The sequence below is a fragment of the Corticium candelabrum genome, chromosome 1 (genome assembly GCF_963422355.1).
Source record: "Corticium candelabrum chromosome 1, ooCorCand1.1, whole genome shotgun sequence".
Classification (NCBI taxonomy): Eukaryota; Metazoa; Porifera; class Homoscleromorpha; order Homosclerophorida; family Plakinidae; genus Corticium; species Corticium candelabrum.
Window position 1 is genome coordinate 13,771,221 of NC_085085.1, and position 12,694 is coordinate 13,783,914.

The 12,694-nt window shown below is 42.2% G+C and overlaps 2 protein-coding genes and 1 long non-coding RNA gene across 3 annotated transcripts; 2 read left to right on the plus strand and 1 right to left on the minus strand.

Annotated features, from left to right (window-relative positions):
• Positions 1 to 92: 92 nt before the first annotated feature.
• Positions 93 to 8,001, minus strand: LOC134188408 (uncharacterized). Its single transcript, XM_062656583.1, has 21 exons — positions 7,761 to 8,001; positions 7,635 to 7,697; positions 7,234 to 7,554; positions 6,400 to 7,125; positions 6,088 to 6,195; positions 5,933 to 6,025; positions 5,770 to 5,868; positions 5,591 to 5,707; positions 4,329 to 5,531; positions 4,170 to 4,270; positions 3,651 to 3,775; positions 3,520 to 3,590; positions 3,391 to 3,450; positions 3,163 to 3,228; positions 2,922 to 3,084; positions 2,728 to 2,846; positions 2,523 to 2,648; positions 2,335 to 2,434; positions 1,830 to 2,046; positions 1,228 to 1,766; positions 93 to 1,167 (listed from the first exon to the last, which is right to left on the minus strand). Exons 3-21 carry the CDS (start codon positions 7,393 to 7,395, stop codon positions 314 to 316), a joined length of 5,049 nt encoding a protein of 1,682 aa, XP_062512567.1. The 5' UTR covers positions 7,396 to 7,554; positions 7,635 to 7,697; positions 7,761 to 8,001; the 3' UTR covers positions 93 to 313.
• A 1,743-nt stretch (positions 8,002 to 9,744) lies between these two features.
• On the plus strand, positions 9,745 to 10,275 carry LOC134181908 (uncharacterized). The gene is made up of 2 exons (XR_009970221.1): positions 9,745 to 9,892; positions 9,949 to 10,275. It is a non-coding gene; the product is annotated as an uncharacterized LOC134181908 (long non-coding RNA).
• Positions 10,276 to 10,339: 64 nt separating this feature from the next.
• On the plus strand, positions 10,340 to 12,498 carry LOC134176377 (uncharacterized). The gene is made up of 2 exons (XM_062643050.1): positions 10,340 to 10,460; positions 10,618 to 12,498. The coding sequence occupies exons 1-2, from the start codon at positions 10,340 to 10,342 to the stop codon at positions 11,586 to 11,588; spliced, it is 1,092 nt and encodes a 363-aa protein (XP_062499034.1). The 3' UTR covers positions 11,589 to 12,498.
• Positions 12,499 to 12,694: the final 196 nt, after the last annotated feature.

A 12,694-nucleotide genomic window follows, 5' to 3' on the forward strand; every position in this document is an offset into this window, starting at 1 on the left:
TTCAAAACTTCTTTGACTACACAGTCCTCTAACAGATTATTACTAAAAGCACATGACAGCCAGCACTCCACTGAAAACATTACTGCTGGTAAGTTGACATTGGAATGAAAACACTAAGGCAAACACTTGCATATATTTGTATGGACAAAAATTAAAGTAGAACATAATATTCGGTTAGAAATGCATTAATCAGTGGTGGTAATCATATTTACCATTCTACTAAATCTATTATACCAGATGCAATTGTATATGCATCGTGCACAACATGTACCTGGGGTATAGATATATATATACACAGCAACATGTACAACCTTCAAGCTTCTGAACTGGTGCTAAGTCCATGAAGTAGAACCTTCGCTCTCAGAGATTTTATTTTATTTTCCAGTTTTCTAACATAATCTTTGCTTCGTTGCACGCTTTTCTCCGCATGTTTGCGTTGTCGCTTGTCTTTCATAGAAATTTCCGCGAAACGCAATGCGCCATAGAACATGCGCTTCTCAATAAGCAATAGCCGTTCCAGTCTAATAATTTCGTGACTCTCTGAACAATCTACTGGTTGAGAACTTGAAGCAACGTTTGAGTCAAACACATCATCATCAATGTCTCTATCACTTCCAGAGTCGCTAACCGAATACTTAGACAAGCTGTGTTTTAGTCTTTCAAGTTGCAGTGAGCGACGGTTTATCTCCATTTGCAAGTCTCTTTCACTGAATTTATGCAACTGCTCTGTCAACGTTTCTAGGTCTCTTGTAGAATCGACTAGCACATTTTCACCAGTAGAACGGGGAAGAGTGGGCAACGACCTAGAACGCACACGACCACGTGGTGGCTGGTCAAAATCTGACAAATGATCTGCACTCGTGCTCGCAGCTGTAGACGTGTCTATGACACTGCTAGTGCTGCACTTCATCCCTTCATCATACTTGTGAGTGTGATGAAATGTGCTTCTTCCGACATGATACACTCCTTCTTGACTGTACATGCTCAAACTAGAAGGGCTAGAGCTGACGCGCTCATGTCGTTTGTTTTTTTTAGTTAGAAGAGCTTTTAGTGATTTATGTTTCATACCTTTTCTACCTTTTCCCTTGTGCTGTTGCAAGTCATCAAATTGTTGCTTAACTTTCTGCTTGCCGCTTGCCGTCACCACACGAGTTGTTACCATCGGATCTATGATATATATCCTTTCAGATATAACAAAAAGGGAACTGCATTAACAACAAGACTTACAGTCTGTAATGTTGTGCGATGGCAGATAACTTGGTACACTACTTGGCTCTATCAGACCCGAGCCATGCTTTGCAGACTCATGATGAACGGAGGTAGAAGCACTTCGTTTCGATTTCTTTGTGTTAATCACAAATCTTGAGGAGACACCAGCATGCTCCAATGGTATCAGCAAACAAGGTTCATCCTCCCCTAGATCTATAAAGCCATCCGATTCACACCTGCCAGTCGTTGTCAGCGGTAAAGAGGGTGGCTGTATGCTCCTGTATAATGTTGATGTGGATGACTTGCCACTAGACAGCTGCTTCAAGTAGAAGCCCTTGCCGCTCGGCCAACGACTTTGCACAATCAACACAAATTCATCATCAGCGAGACGTCGTTCTTGGACGACATTTGAGCCATCATATTGCTTCTTGACGACAAAATATTCGTCAAGTGCTGCTGCAGGATTTCTTCCAGTCGTGTTGGCCACTAGACCAGCAATGCTGCTGCCCTCTCCGATAAGACGATTTAGTTTACGTAGAGCTAACTCTACCAACTGCCTGAAAATAATGTGTTTACATGTAGATATAGGATATCCCATGTGTGAATTAATATCAATATACCTTGCTGTTGTCTTGTTAGTAACATTAAAAGTACTGTACGCTTTAGCCACTCTGTGCAAGTCCGTAAAATGCACCTGAACTAAAGCTCTCTCGGGAACGTGGATATTTTGAATGTTACCGCCGTGTCGTCGCAGATGCAGAGAGGCATGCACTCCGTACTGGGTCCAACTTTCCTGCACCAACAGAGGCCGTTCCTCATCTTTCAAATAGCGCTCATCTAAACAAATAAGAACAAAAAAGATCGCAAATATGCCTTAAACGCATGTTATCGCTGTAAAATGAACACTCACACTAGCACTCATGCATACACACTCAATCACGCACCCACACACTCACACTCAATCATGCACACACACACACACACACACACACACACACACGTGCACACACACACACACCACACTCACGTGCACATGCACATGCACATGCACACACACACACACACATACACACACACACACACACACACACACACACACACACACACAGTATACTATATACATACCTTGTTGTTCATTGACTTCAGCCAGTGCAAACTCTCCAAATTCCTCCTCTCTGCCGACCATCTGTAATGTCTTATGAACTACGTCTTTGGTTGTCATATTCTGCAAACACAGTACATACATGGTATGTAATTAAAATTATAATTATAATTGTAATTATAATTTAAAATTGTTCAGTGTGTGTCCTCACTTCTGTCACTCCTACTACAATGGGATCGCTTTCCCCTGGAACCGATTGAATTGTCAACAAGCGCAGAGAATGAGCGTCCGAAAAACTCTTTACAAGCAGCTGAGTGCTTGGAGAATAATGCCTCACCTGCCAGCACATGCATACAAACAGAACAATTACAAAATTAACATTCATACCAATCCAGAAATGTAACGAGCATCTGCACCTTAATAAACACACACAAAGAAGGACGATTGCAAATTGAGCCAGTTGCTGTATCCAACAGAATGTGTCTATACCCACGACGAAGGCAAGACACGGGAATGATGCAGTGACCTACATTATCTGCAAACACAACATTTAATCAATATTATTTAATTATTAATATTAAGAATAAGTGTGCACGCACACAGACATCACCTAGTTTAGAGTTCTGCAGCAAAAATCGAACAGCTGCAATGTGAGGGTACAGAAAAACTGTAGAGAACTTGGCTTTATCGTTTCCCCATACCAAACAGCCAGAGCGATTAGGGACAGCAGGTGAGTGATAAGATTTGGTAAAATCATCAGGAGATCCAAAGATCTTTCATAAGAAAATACGACAAACATATACAACGACGAGCCAATGTACCTGTGCATGCAGACTGTGTAACTCACATACATCAATGACAGCCTCAAACAGAGACCCTGTAGATCCCGACATCGGGACGTTCTGTGCAGAAATGAGCTGCAAAAATAAATCACAATATACATTAAACAGTGTTACACATAGTCTACAGCGTAAATATAAATTGAATGAAACAAACACTGCATGCCAATGAATCTCAACCGAGTTTGAGCATATCCACGGTAAGGATCATTCAGATAATAATGAATGCATGATGCTTACAGAAAACGATACTCTAATGGCTCTGTTTTTGTCACCAACAACAGACGTCGAAAGTTGTCCCTGCTCCAAAGAGACATGCATAAAACATGTTAACACAGAGCCATAGAAATTAACAGCAAATTGATTAACTTTGTGTTTCAAGAGAAAGCCGGAACCACCATTCTGTGCAAACATGGCATTGTGATATTGTAGAGCTGAATCTACATACACTTAATTTATCACAACCACTCGACAATCAACAGTTACAAACAAATGATTACCGTTTGTCTGATAATTCATTGCTGCCATTTGACATCCATATTGCCAGAAATTCGCCGGATTGAAATTAGATGAATCAAAGCGAAGAGCATGTGGGTAGACCCTGCTCAACCGATTTTGACTGTACCTATAGATATCCACTAGCTATACTAAAAAACCAAGGTACTTCAATTTCTGACTATATTGGAAAAGCAGAAAGTAAGAAAAACTCAATCGGGAAATAATTGTCAAGCAACAGGAAGTAGCATTACTGGCATATATCAACATCACTAACAATCAATCACCAATAACAATGCCAGACATCCACTCCACCAAATCCAAAATTGAGATGCTTGGTCAGTCACAAACACATCCACAGCCACTAGCTACACTAGGAAACTCCACAAGTCACGGTATAAACAAAAAGATGGTCTGCATGAACACATATACCTACACCCACTTCTTTCAAACATCACATTAATCCCAACTTTGCGCGAGTCCATTTGTAATGCATGGTAATAAATAAAGTGCTTGTTACTTACTCTGCATATTGCGTTGGGTACTTTTTCAATAACTTTTTCGCCTTTGTCTCAGTTACAGAAAACATTTCTACACACAAACTACGCGCTGCAGCATCTGGTTCCTATAAGAATAAATGTAAAAATGTAAACGCATCACAACCATGAAAGCAAATAGTTTGCCTTGAATCTTTTGATTTCAAATTTGACAGGTTGAATATAGTTGACCAAATCAGAAAGTTGCCATGAAATGTTGCCATGTGAGTCTAAAACTTCTCTCGATTGCTGTTCACGAACCACAAACAACATATCAAGTGCACTTGCAGAAGCTGACATTTTAAGCTTGAACTGCTTCATAGGTTTTGATCCCAAAGATATTGATCCCAAAGATGAGGTTCTTCCTTTACGTGACGAGGTCCCGCTGTTACTTCGACTGCTTGGCAACGCAACTGTTAATGAGTTGATAGAACTGGTGCTTTCTTTGTGTCGAAATGCAGTGGACAAACTTGAAACAGTTGAAGAAGCACTGGCAGATGAAGACACCCTTTTCTTCCGTTTTCTGCTATATGACAACACAATATCTTCTTCAGACAAAGAGACTTGTTCACAGAATTGACGAAAATCAGCATCTAAAGTGGAGTCATCTAATAATGCCTTGCGTGCTGCAGCAACCAGTGATTGTTCCTCTTGTTCTTCATCTGAATCTTCACCTGTATCATCTGCATCATCACTATTATTTTTATCATTTCCAGCAAACAAATAGCTCTCTGAAGTGTCTGAAATGACCGCTTGGTGCTGATTCTTTACAGCTGATGCATGTTGACTCCGAAATGTATTAGAATCTGAATATCCTCTTGGCAGTTCCACACTAGCACTAGTAGTTTCTTCTGAAGAAGTAACGCAAACAGCTTCTTCTGAAGGGATGATACAAACAGTTTCTTCTGAAGGAATGACACAAGCAGCTTCTGAAGAGTTTTCTATTTTGATTGAACCACTGACAACTTCAGTGATCGTAGAAACTGAAAGCTCCTTAATTCTTTCGCAAACCTCCTCAGTTGTGCTGTGAGAACAACTCCTCTCTGACTGCATGTTGTCCTCATGTTTATCTTGTAATACATCACTACTCATGTTTGAACTGCTTTGCGATACAGACAAAGTTTCCTCTGTCATACTGCATGACTCTGCTGATACAGTAGCACGTCTTGATTTCAAAGAAACAGGCACATTGTGCCATGCTTGGCGTGACAGCTTAAAGTTATTATTCGACTCACTGTCAACTGAAGCCAGACAAAAATCTGCAGCTGTTGACTGACAGTCCTTTGCACTTGTCTCATCTACAATCTGCTCGTCTTCTTTTAACGTAGAAATTTTTGCATTTTCTGCAACCTAGAAGATGTCACGTTTCAATTACAGATAAGACAGCTACAACCACCAATTGGACTGACCTCAACTATATCATACTCACTCACAACATCCGTATGCCACACACTACCAGTACGACCCCGTTTCCGAGAGTTAACACTCAGTTTCTTGTTCTTGATCAATATTTTGTGTTTCAAACTCTGCAAAGCCAAAAGCATAAAGATCTTGCAACTAATTAACATTTATTGATAAATCAATTCACTTCTGGTGATGGAAGTGTGTCTCCTGGAAATTCTCCTTCCAAGTAACCAGGCAGCAAGTAAGCGCTAAGATATTTTCGAATTACATCAGCCATGACAACCTGCAAATGCCCCGACCATTATTAAATAGAGAAACAACTAATCACTCCCATTAGCGAGTGTCACCTGTTGAAGTATACTGCAGTGATTTTCAATAGAAAGAATAAGTGGATAAGGAGTGACGGCAAAGGCATGATCTCCGATGGCCTCGATGACATCCTGTTCAAAGAAAGCTTACCAGATCATCTAACAAATACAAATTAGAGTGTTCCACGTTTTACCCTGAACTTTATCTTTGTTGTTAATGTGTGACCATGATAAATGATTGGCTCACCATCCTCACCATCCCAACAATCAAGTTCAACACAACGACAACCAAGACGAAGAACCTACAGCAACGATCAAGTAGCAAGTAACTTACAAACTAACAAGAAGCACTCAAGACAACCTAGATAGCTAATTAAACATGTTGATTGCATCTACAACCTGTCTCTATAATGTGTAGTCATCATACATGCACAAAAACTTACCCAACTGAACAATTATCCAAGTATAGCTATTTAATTAATAATTAATTAATTAAGGCATCTTACGAGAGAGTACATTTCAACACACGATTCTCCCCGAAGCTGGTTTCCAGTCAAATAAGTGTTGTGAGAAGATGAGATGAAGTAATGAGACAGTGGTTGTGTCATGTCGTGTAGTTCTTCACTGCAATCCATAGCGTGAAAAAACATATCGTGACTTACAAAATACCAACAAAAGCCGAGTAAACTGAGAGACATCGGTTGGTCTGATCTATTCAACATCCGGATAATTCTAGGAGCTTCACATTGTTCGATCACACTTTCTATTTCACTGTGAGACAAAGACTTTACTCCCTGCCACACTTGGAGAAATCCCTTGAACGTGTCATAGGCCAACGTCATCTTCTGATCGACAGCCTCATGAAGAAGGTTGAGCTGTATGCCAAGTATGTCACTTTCTTCAACAGCACATCGTCTGTTTTTTACTTTTGCCTCAGTTCCAGTTCCAGTAACCAGTTGCTGTATTCTTGACACCAAGTTAGAACCTTTTGAATCGTCTTTCGATGACGTTGACTCTCTTCCATAAGCAGCACTAGCAGCAACTTCCTTTGGAACAGCTAACGTAGTTGGTTGATTTCTAGCAAGATCCATACAGAGCATAAGCAGATCAACTCGCTGACACATTGAGCACAAAAAGTGCAAATCACAAAAGAGAGAGAAACTGATATTCATCTCTTCCTTTCTCATCACATTTTCTAGCTTACTCGCCAATCCAGCAATCTGTGGCAACAGCTATGAACAACAAGCAATACATTAATTTAAAAATCGTTCCAGCATGGACATTTAGATAAGAACAAAAACCGCGTGATCGCTTATATGTGTGTGTGTGTGTGTGTGTACCTGACACGCTCGTGACTGTCCGATTGTCAGAAATTCTGCCACAGCTTGCGAAGTCGAAAGACCTCCACGCGACTGTCTGTAAATGTCTGTATATCTCGACTTCAACGAGTAATTGAGGTGAGGATTGTCGTAGTATTCGTTATTAGCATCGCTTGCAGACATGCCACGCCTTCCGCTTGTAAAATAACTTTTGACCGTTTCCACTAGAAGAGACAGATCCCTCACCCACGTGGCAACAACAGGAGGAAGAGACCCAACGAGATGTAACACAGACCACGGCCAACAGCCGTAATAAATACTCAAGCAATGATCCGAAGTGATCTGCAACAACAAATTAAGTTAATTAACTCGACGACTCTAGACACAAGTCGACATGTATGCAGTACGGCTACTGCTCATACCGCAACGCCGTGAGATCGAAGTATTTGTCGCGTGTCCTTCGGTTTCCTCCCCGGCAAAACAAGCTGCAAAGCAAACAAAATCCTTTCACTATAATAATCGTGAGTGTATTCGCACAAGTAGCTCACTTGAATTCTTGCGACTTCTAGGAATCCGGTGACGCCGGTAAGGCCGTTGTTCCACACGAGCCGGTGGTGTGCGCCATCCAAGTAGCAATTTATTTCTTCAAATTTCGCTCCCTCGTCTTCCCAACGAACAAATCGCGATCCGTTGTACAGAACATTGCCTAGGCGATCACCGGCGACGCGAAAAATCGGACTACCGAGCGGACACGGACATGCTTCTTGCTGCACTGCAGCGCGCCTGTAATCTTTCACCTCCATTCTGACGTCTAACGTCTAGTGGGTGTGGTTACAAATCTACTCACATGGCACTTTCGGTTTAGTACTAATTAATTATTCTCCGAGACTAAAATAAAAACGTCACTTTGAATAAGCAGTAAAAATTAAATGAAAAATTTAAAGAAGGCATTCCTATATCCTACCAAATGTAGGGTCATCCCTCTACTTTCGGTAGTTTCACCAGGATTTGCAAAGGTATGGCGTTTGATACGTCATTCGACAGACTTGCAAATTTTGCAAATTCGAGCGTTGCCCAAATAACCATGCACCGCTTGTCGTGCATGTAGATGACTAATACTTACAAGAGAAAAAGCATGACCCTTACGACCTGAGCAGCACCTGGATGAGAAATACTCATCTTTCTGGAAGTTGAGTTGGGAGCGTCCGCGTCTTCGGTACCACATAGAGCATTTCAAATATATATTATATGCAGAACAGGTGTACACATGCCAAGAGCAGGAAAAGCGAGGATGCTACGCTGGGCACATGTACAGTATCTATTGCACTTCTAAACTACTGTACACTGTCCTAGATCTCACATTTTTTAGCTCATGGCTACCGATCAATTAATTCGTAATAGTCTCGCCAAAGCCATGCATCCACTTCCCTAGCCTCGTACCCAGGCCCTCTTGCGCGCCCGGAGAAGAGGGCCTGGTACACGTTGTATTCGCATGCGCGCATAAATTAGAAGGAAATCGTGGTAATATATGCACGCATGCGGAACCGACGTTGTTTAGAATCTCGAGCCGATAATGTCACGCGCAATCGACTGTGAAACAGCTTCCGTGTTCAGTAGTGATGAAGCCCTAGATCTAGACCCAAGGTCAAGTGAAACTCCGCGTTCGCGTAATCTTTGACTTGTTCTATCATCAGCAATACTATAGGAGACACGATCGCGACAATGACGACATATCCACAATCTTCTTCACCACATTTCTCTAGCTTACAGTCAACCCTATACGGTGTATGTTGATAGCACAGCGATTTACCGTATCCTGTAGGAAGCCAGCTGCAGACGTCGTTTCCGTTGTAGATGTGCTCTACGACAACACGCTGCTGCTCCTTCAGCTCTACATTACACAGCTTAAGCTTGCCTAGAGCGTAGTGCAACACCATATCAAAACCAGAAGCTCTGCCTTCATCCACCATTTGCCAAATTGAGTCTCACTGCGCGCGACATTATCGGCTCGAGATTCTAAACAATGTCGGTTCCGCATGCGTGCTTACATTACCACGATTTCCTTCTAATTTATGCGCGCATGCGAATACAACGTGTACCAGGCCTTCTTCTCCGGGCGCGCAAGAGGGCCTGGGTACGAGGCTACCAATTCTCCCTTCGCGCTCCAAACATCTGGCCACGTGCGCGAAATCGCCAACTTATTTAATGTGAGCGTAATTTCTTCTCAACCGGCGGTAATGAACCGGCCAACATTGCTGATCCTGGCGAGAACATTGTAAGACTTTTGTATCCACGCGCCATTCAACCACCACCTCACAGATCAAAAATGTGATCTACGTGAGCTGCTCAACTGCAGCACAATAGAGGGAAAAAATTGACGCTTTGATTTTTACGTCACTCCTCTGTACTGAATAAACCGCCCTCTTAGTCTATGGGCTGATCTGGCTAGCTGCCTCAGAAACAACTCTTGTTTCCACCCCCCGTGGACGTCATTTCTGTGTAAATTAGCTTTGTTCTATAAGTATGCAATCCAAAAATCGATGTTTGCGGTCGCGAACTATTGCGACAATTGCAAACGAAGGTGTTTTTGTAAACACGGTCGGGACACCGAGCTCACGCGCATAGTCAGCGCATACCAGACAAAAAGCAGGCAAATCAGCATCTCTACGGCTTTGTAACGGTATCGTATTGTGTGAATATCTTTGCTTGACACTTCCTTGTATTAATTTTTACCAGGGGCAAGAATATCTAGAAACCGGATGTGAGGAGACGACATATATAGGTCTACTCTGACCTTTCTCTTCGACGTATACGTACACGTACCAACCGGTTTCTTAGACGATGACTTACTGAAAGCTCACGTTGGTTCACGTCTTGGGAGTTCGTGTAATACGTTCATCGCTGTTGAGTCATAGTGTCAGGTCGAGATCGATCAGTGTCTAGAATTACTGTAGCTGCAGACATTGTTCATTCGTTTTCTGCGTAGAGCGAAATTTGTTTACCTTGTATTCGATCTAGTTTGTATACATGGTTGTCTTGGAAATACACTACGATTGAACACAACTGTCTTTGAATCAATTTGTGTACCGTCTACGTTTCTAGCTATCAGCGCCATAATTTTGTGGTAATGGATGTCAATTTGAGTGGTCAAGCAGAAGAAATGGACAGTGGTAGTCAGTCATCTGCAGAGGAATTATATGCAGTTTCAGCAAGTTTGAATCCTCCAGCCGCAAAAGTACCACATTTCGGTTGGAGCAAATGCATTTGTCATTCCGGCGGGAAAGTTCTGAGTGGTTCAGACACGAACTTAATAGCAATTTCTCGGCAGAGTCGGATTTGCTTGCATGAGATAGCCACCATCCGAGGAGACGAATTGCATGAGTTCTTCTCAAATTGTGCTGTGACACAAACTGATTCACCTAGGTAGAGGTTTCTACCATCGAAATTGTTACCAAGAATACACAAATAAAGTTAACATCGAGCGGTTCATTCGAAAGCAGCAACCTATAGCTACTGTGGTGCAAGATGCAACGACTAGCCAAACAACGCTGCCTTCTCGGGAAAGATCAAGAAGAAGCGCAATTCCACCAACAAATTTTGCTTTGTGCGTCATTTGCCAACGAAACACCAGCAAACAGAAGCGGTCACAATTCCGTCTGAGTGAGTGCCAGCCGAATAGTGGTGCATCCAGACTACAAAAGGCTGCAGAGATTAGACACGACCGACGCATCAAACTCGCTTTGAGAGGAGAAGACCTTTTTGCTAAAGAAGTGAAATACCACAAGACTTGTTACAAACGATTTACGCGATGCGTTGATCAAGTCAAGCTTGACAAAGAAACCGAACAAGATGATGCTCACCCTGCTGCTGGTCATAGATCGTCTCGTATTGATTTTGTTGTAGACACCTATCCATCAGTTTCAACAAAGGCATACGAGAGGGCTGCTCGCTCTGCGGCTGGAACAATACGTGTCAAAATTTTCGATGGTCAGCAGTCTTGTCCTAAGCAATGGAAAAAATTTATTTCAGCAGACGAAAACAAGTCAGAGATCGTAGATTTTTTGGTACAGATGTGGGGCAGCAGTAGGTATGCCGAACGGCTATATGGTGTGCAGCTATTCGTTTGTCATCGACAACTCTACAGTCTTCTTACATCAGAAGATGCTTCCGCAGTCCCTGTTTCTTCGGTACCAGCTCTTACTTCAGATCATAAAGAGGCCGACAGTCGTATTTTCTTACATGCCAAGCATGCATCAAATGGTGGCTTCGCCTGTGTTGTCGTATCCTCTTTTGACACCGACGTAGCAGTGATAGGTATCCATCATGCCAATGCCATCAACGCATCATTGCTAAGGCTCACTGGCAATCATTGCTAAGGCTCACCGGCACAAGGTACGACGCCGTTGCATTAATCTCACGGAAATCGCTGTCAATTTAGGCGAAAACATGTCTGCTGCGCTCCCTGGCATACACGCTTTTTCTGGCTGCGAAACGTCGAGTGCCTTTGTTGGAAAGGCAAAACAAAGATCTTTCACTTAGCTTTTCAAAGCGACTGTTTACGTCTTGCAATGACCAGATTAGGATGCAGCTTGACTCCGACTAAAGAGTCGTTTACTGAATGTGAGAAGTTTGTATGCCATCTTTACGGTTTGCCAACTTGTACCAGTGTCAACGAGGTTCGGTACGAGTTATTTCGCATGAAGTGCTCGAAAGCGCAGCAGATGCTACCAACTCAAGATGCTCTTCGGCAGCATGTATTACGAGTTAATTATCAAAGTTTTGTATGAAAAAAATGGTTTGTGCTTTAAGCAGAATCTGCCTAGTCCGGACGGTCGCGGATGGATTGTTGAAACTGATGAAAACGGTTCTCCCATACATGTCTGCTTGATGACACAGCTTCCTGCTCCGAAAGCGCTGTTGGAGCTGGTAAGCTGCAAGTGCAATGTCGGATGTACTACACAGCAATGTTTGTGTCTTCGTGCTGCTTTGTGCTGTACCGATGCATGTGGTTGCAGAAATTGCAAGAATTCGAGCAAGCAAAATTATTAGACCTTCCTAGTCCAGTACTATTGGAAGAAACTCCAGAATCAGACATTCAGACTGATGATAGCGATAATGATGACTGTAGTGATAGCAAATAAGTGATCGAGTGTATGATTGCAAGCACGCGCGAATTAATTCAATTATTTTAGTCTAGTAGATCAAGTTATTTCTAGAAGCAAATTGATGCAATAAAAATTTAAACAGATTAAATTGCAATACGAAAAATATAAACATAATGTTGTACTCGCAAAAATGCTTACTTTGATTCAGCGATACCTAGTGCTGTGGAGTAACTCAATAACAGTAGCAAATCGGAAGTCCCGGATAACACAAAAAGTTGTTGCCTTTCTAACTATTTCCTGCATAAATGGCATGCTTCCTTTGTTGGCGCTAGTTGTAGAATTGCAATAGTCAATTAAGTAAAGATTCTACGCCTCGA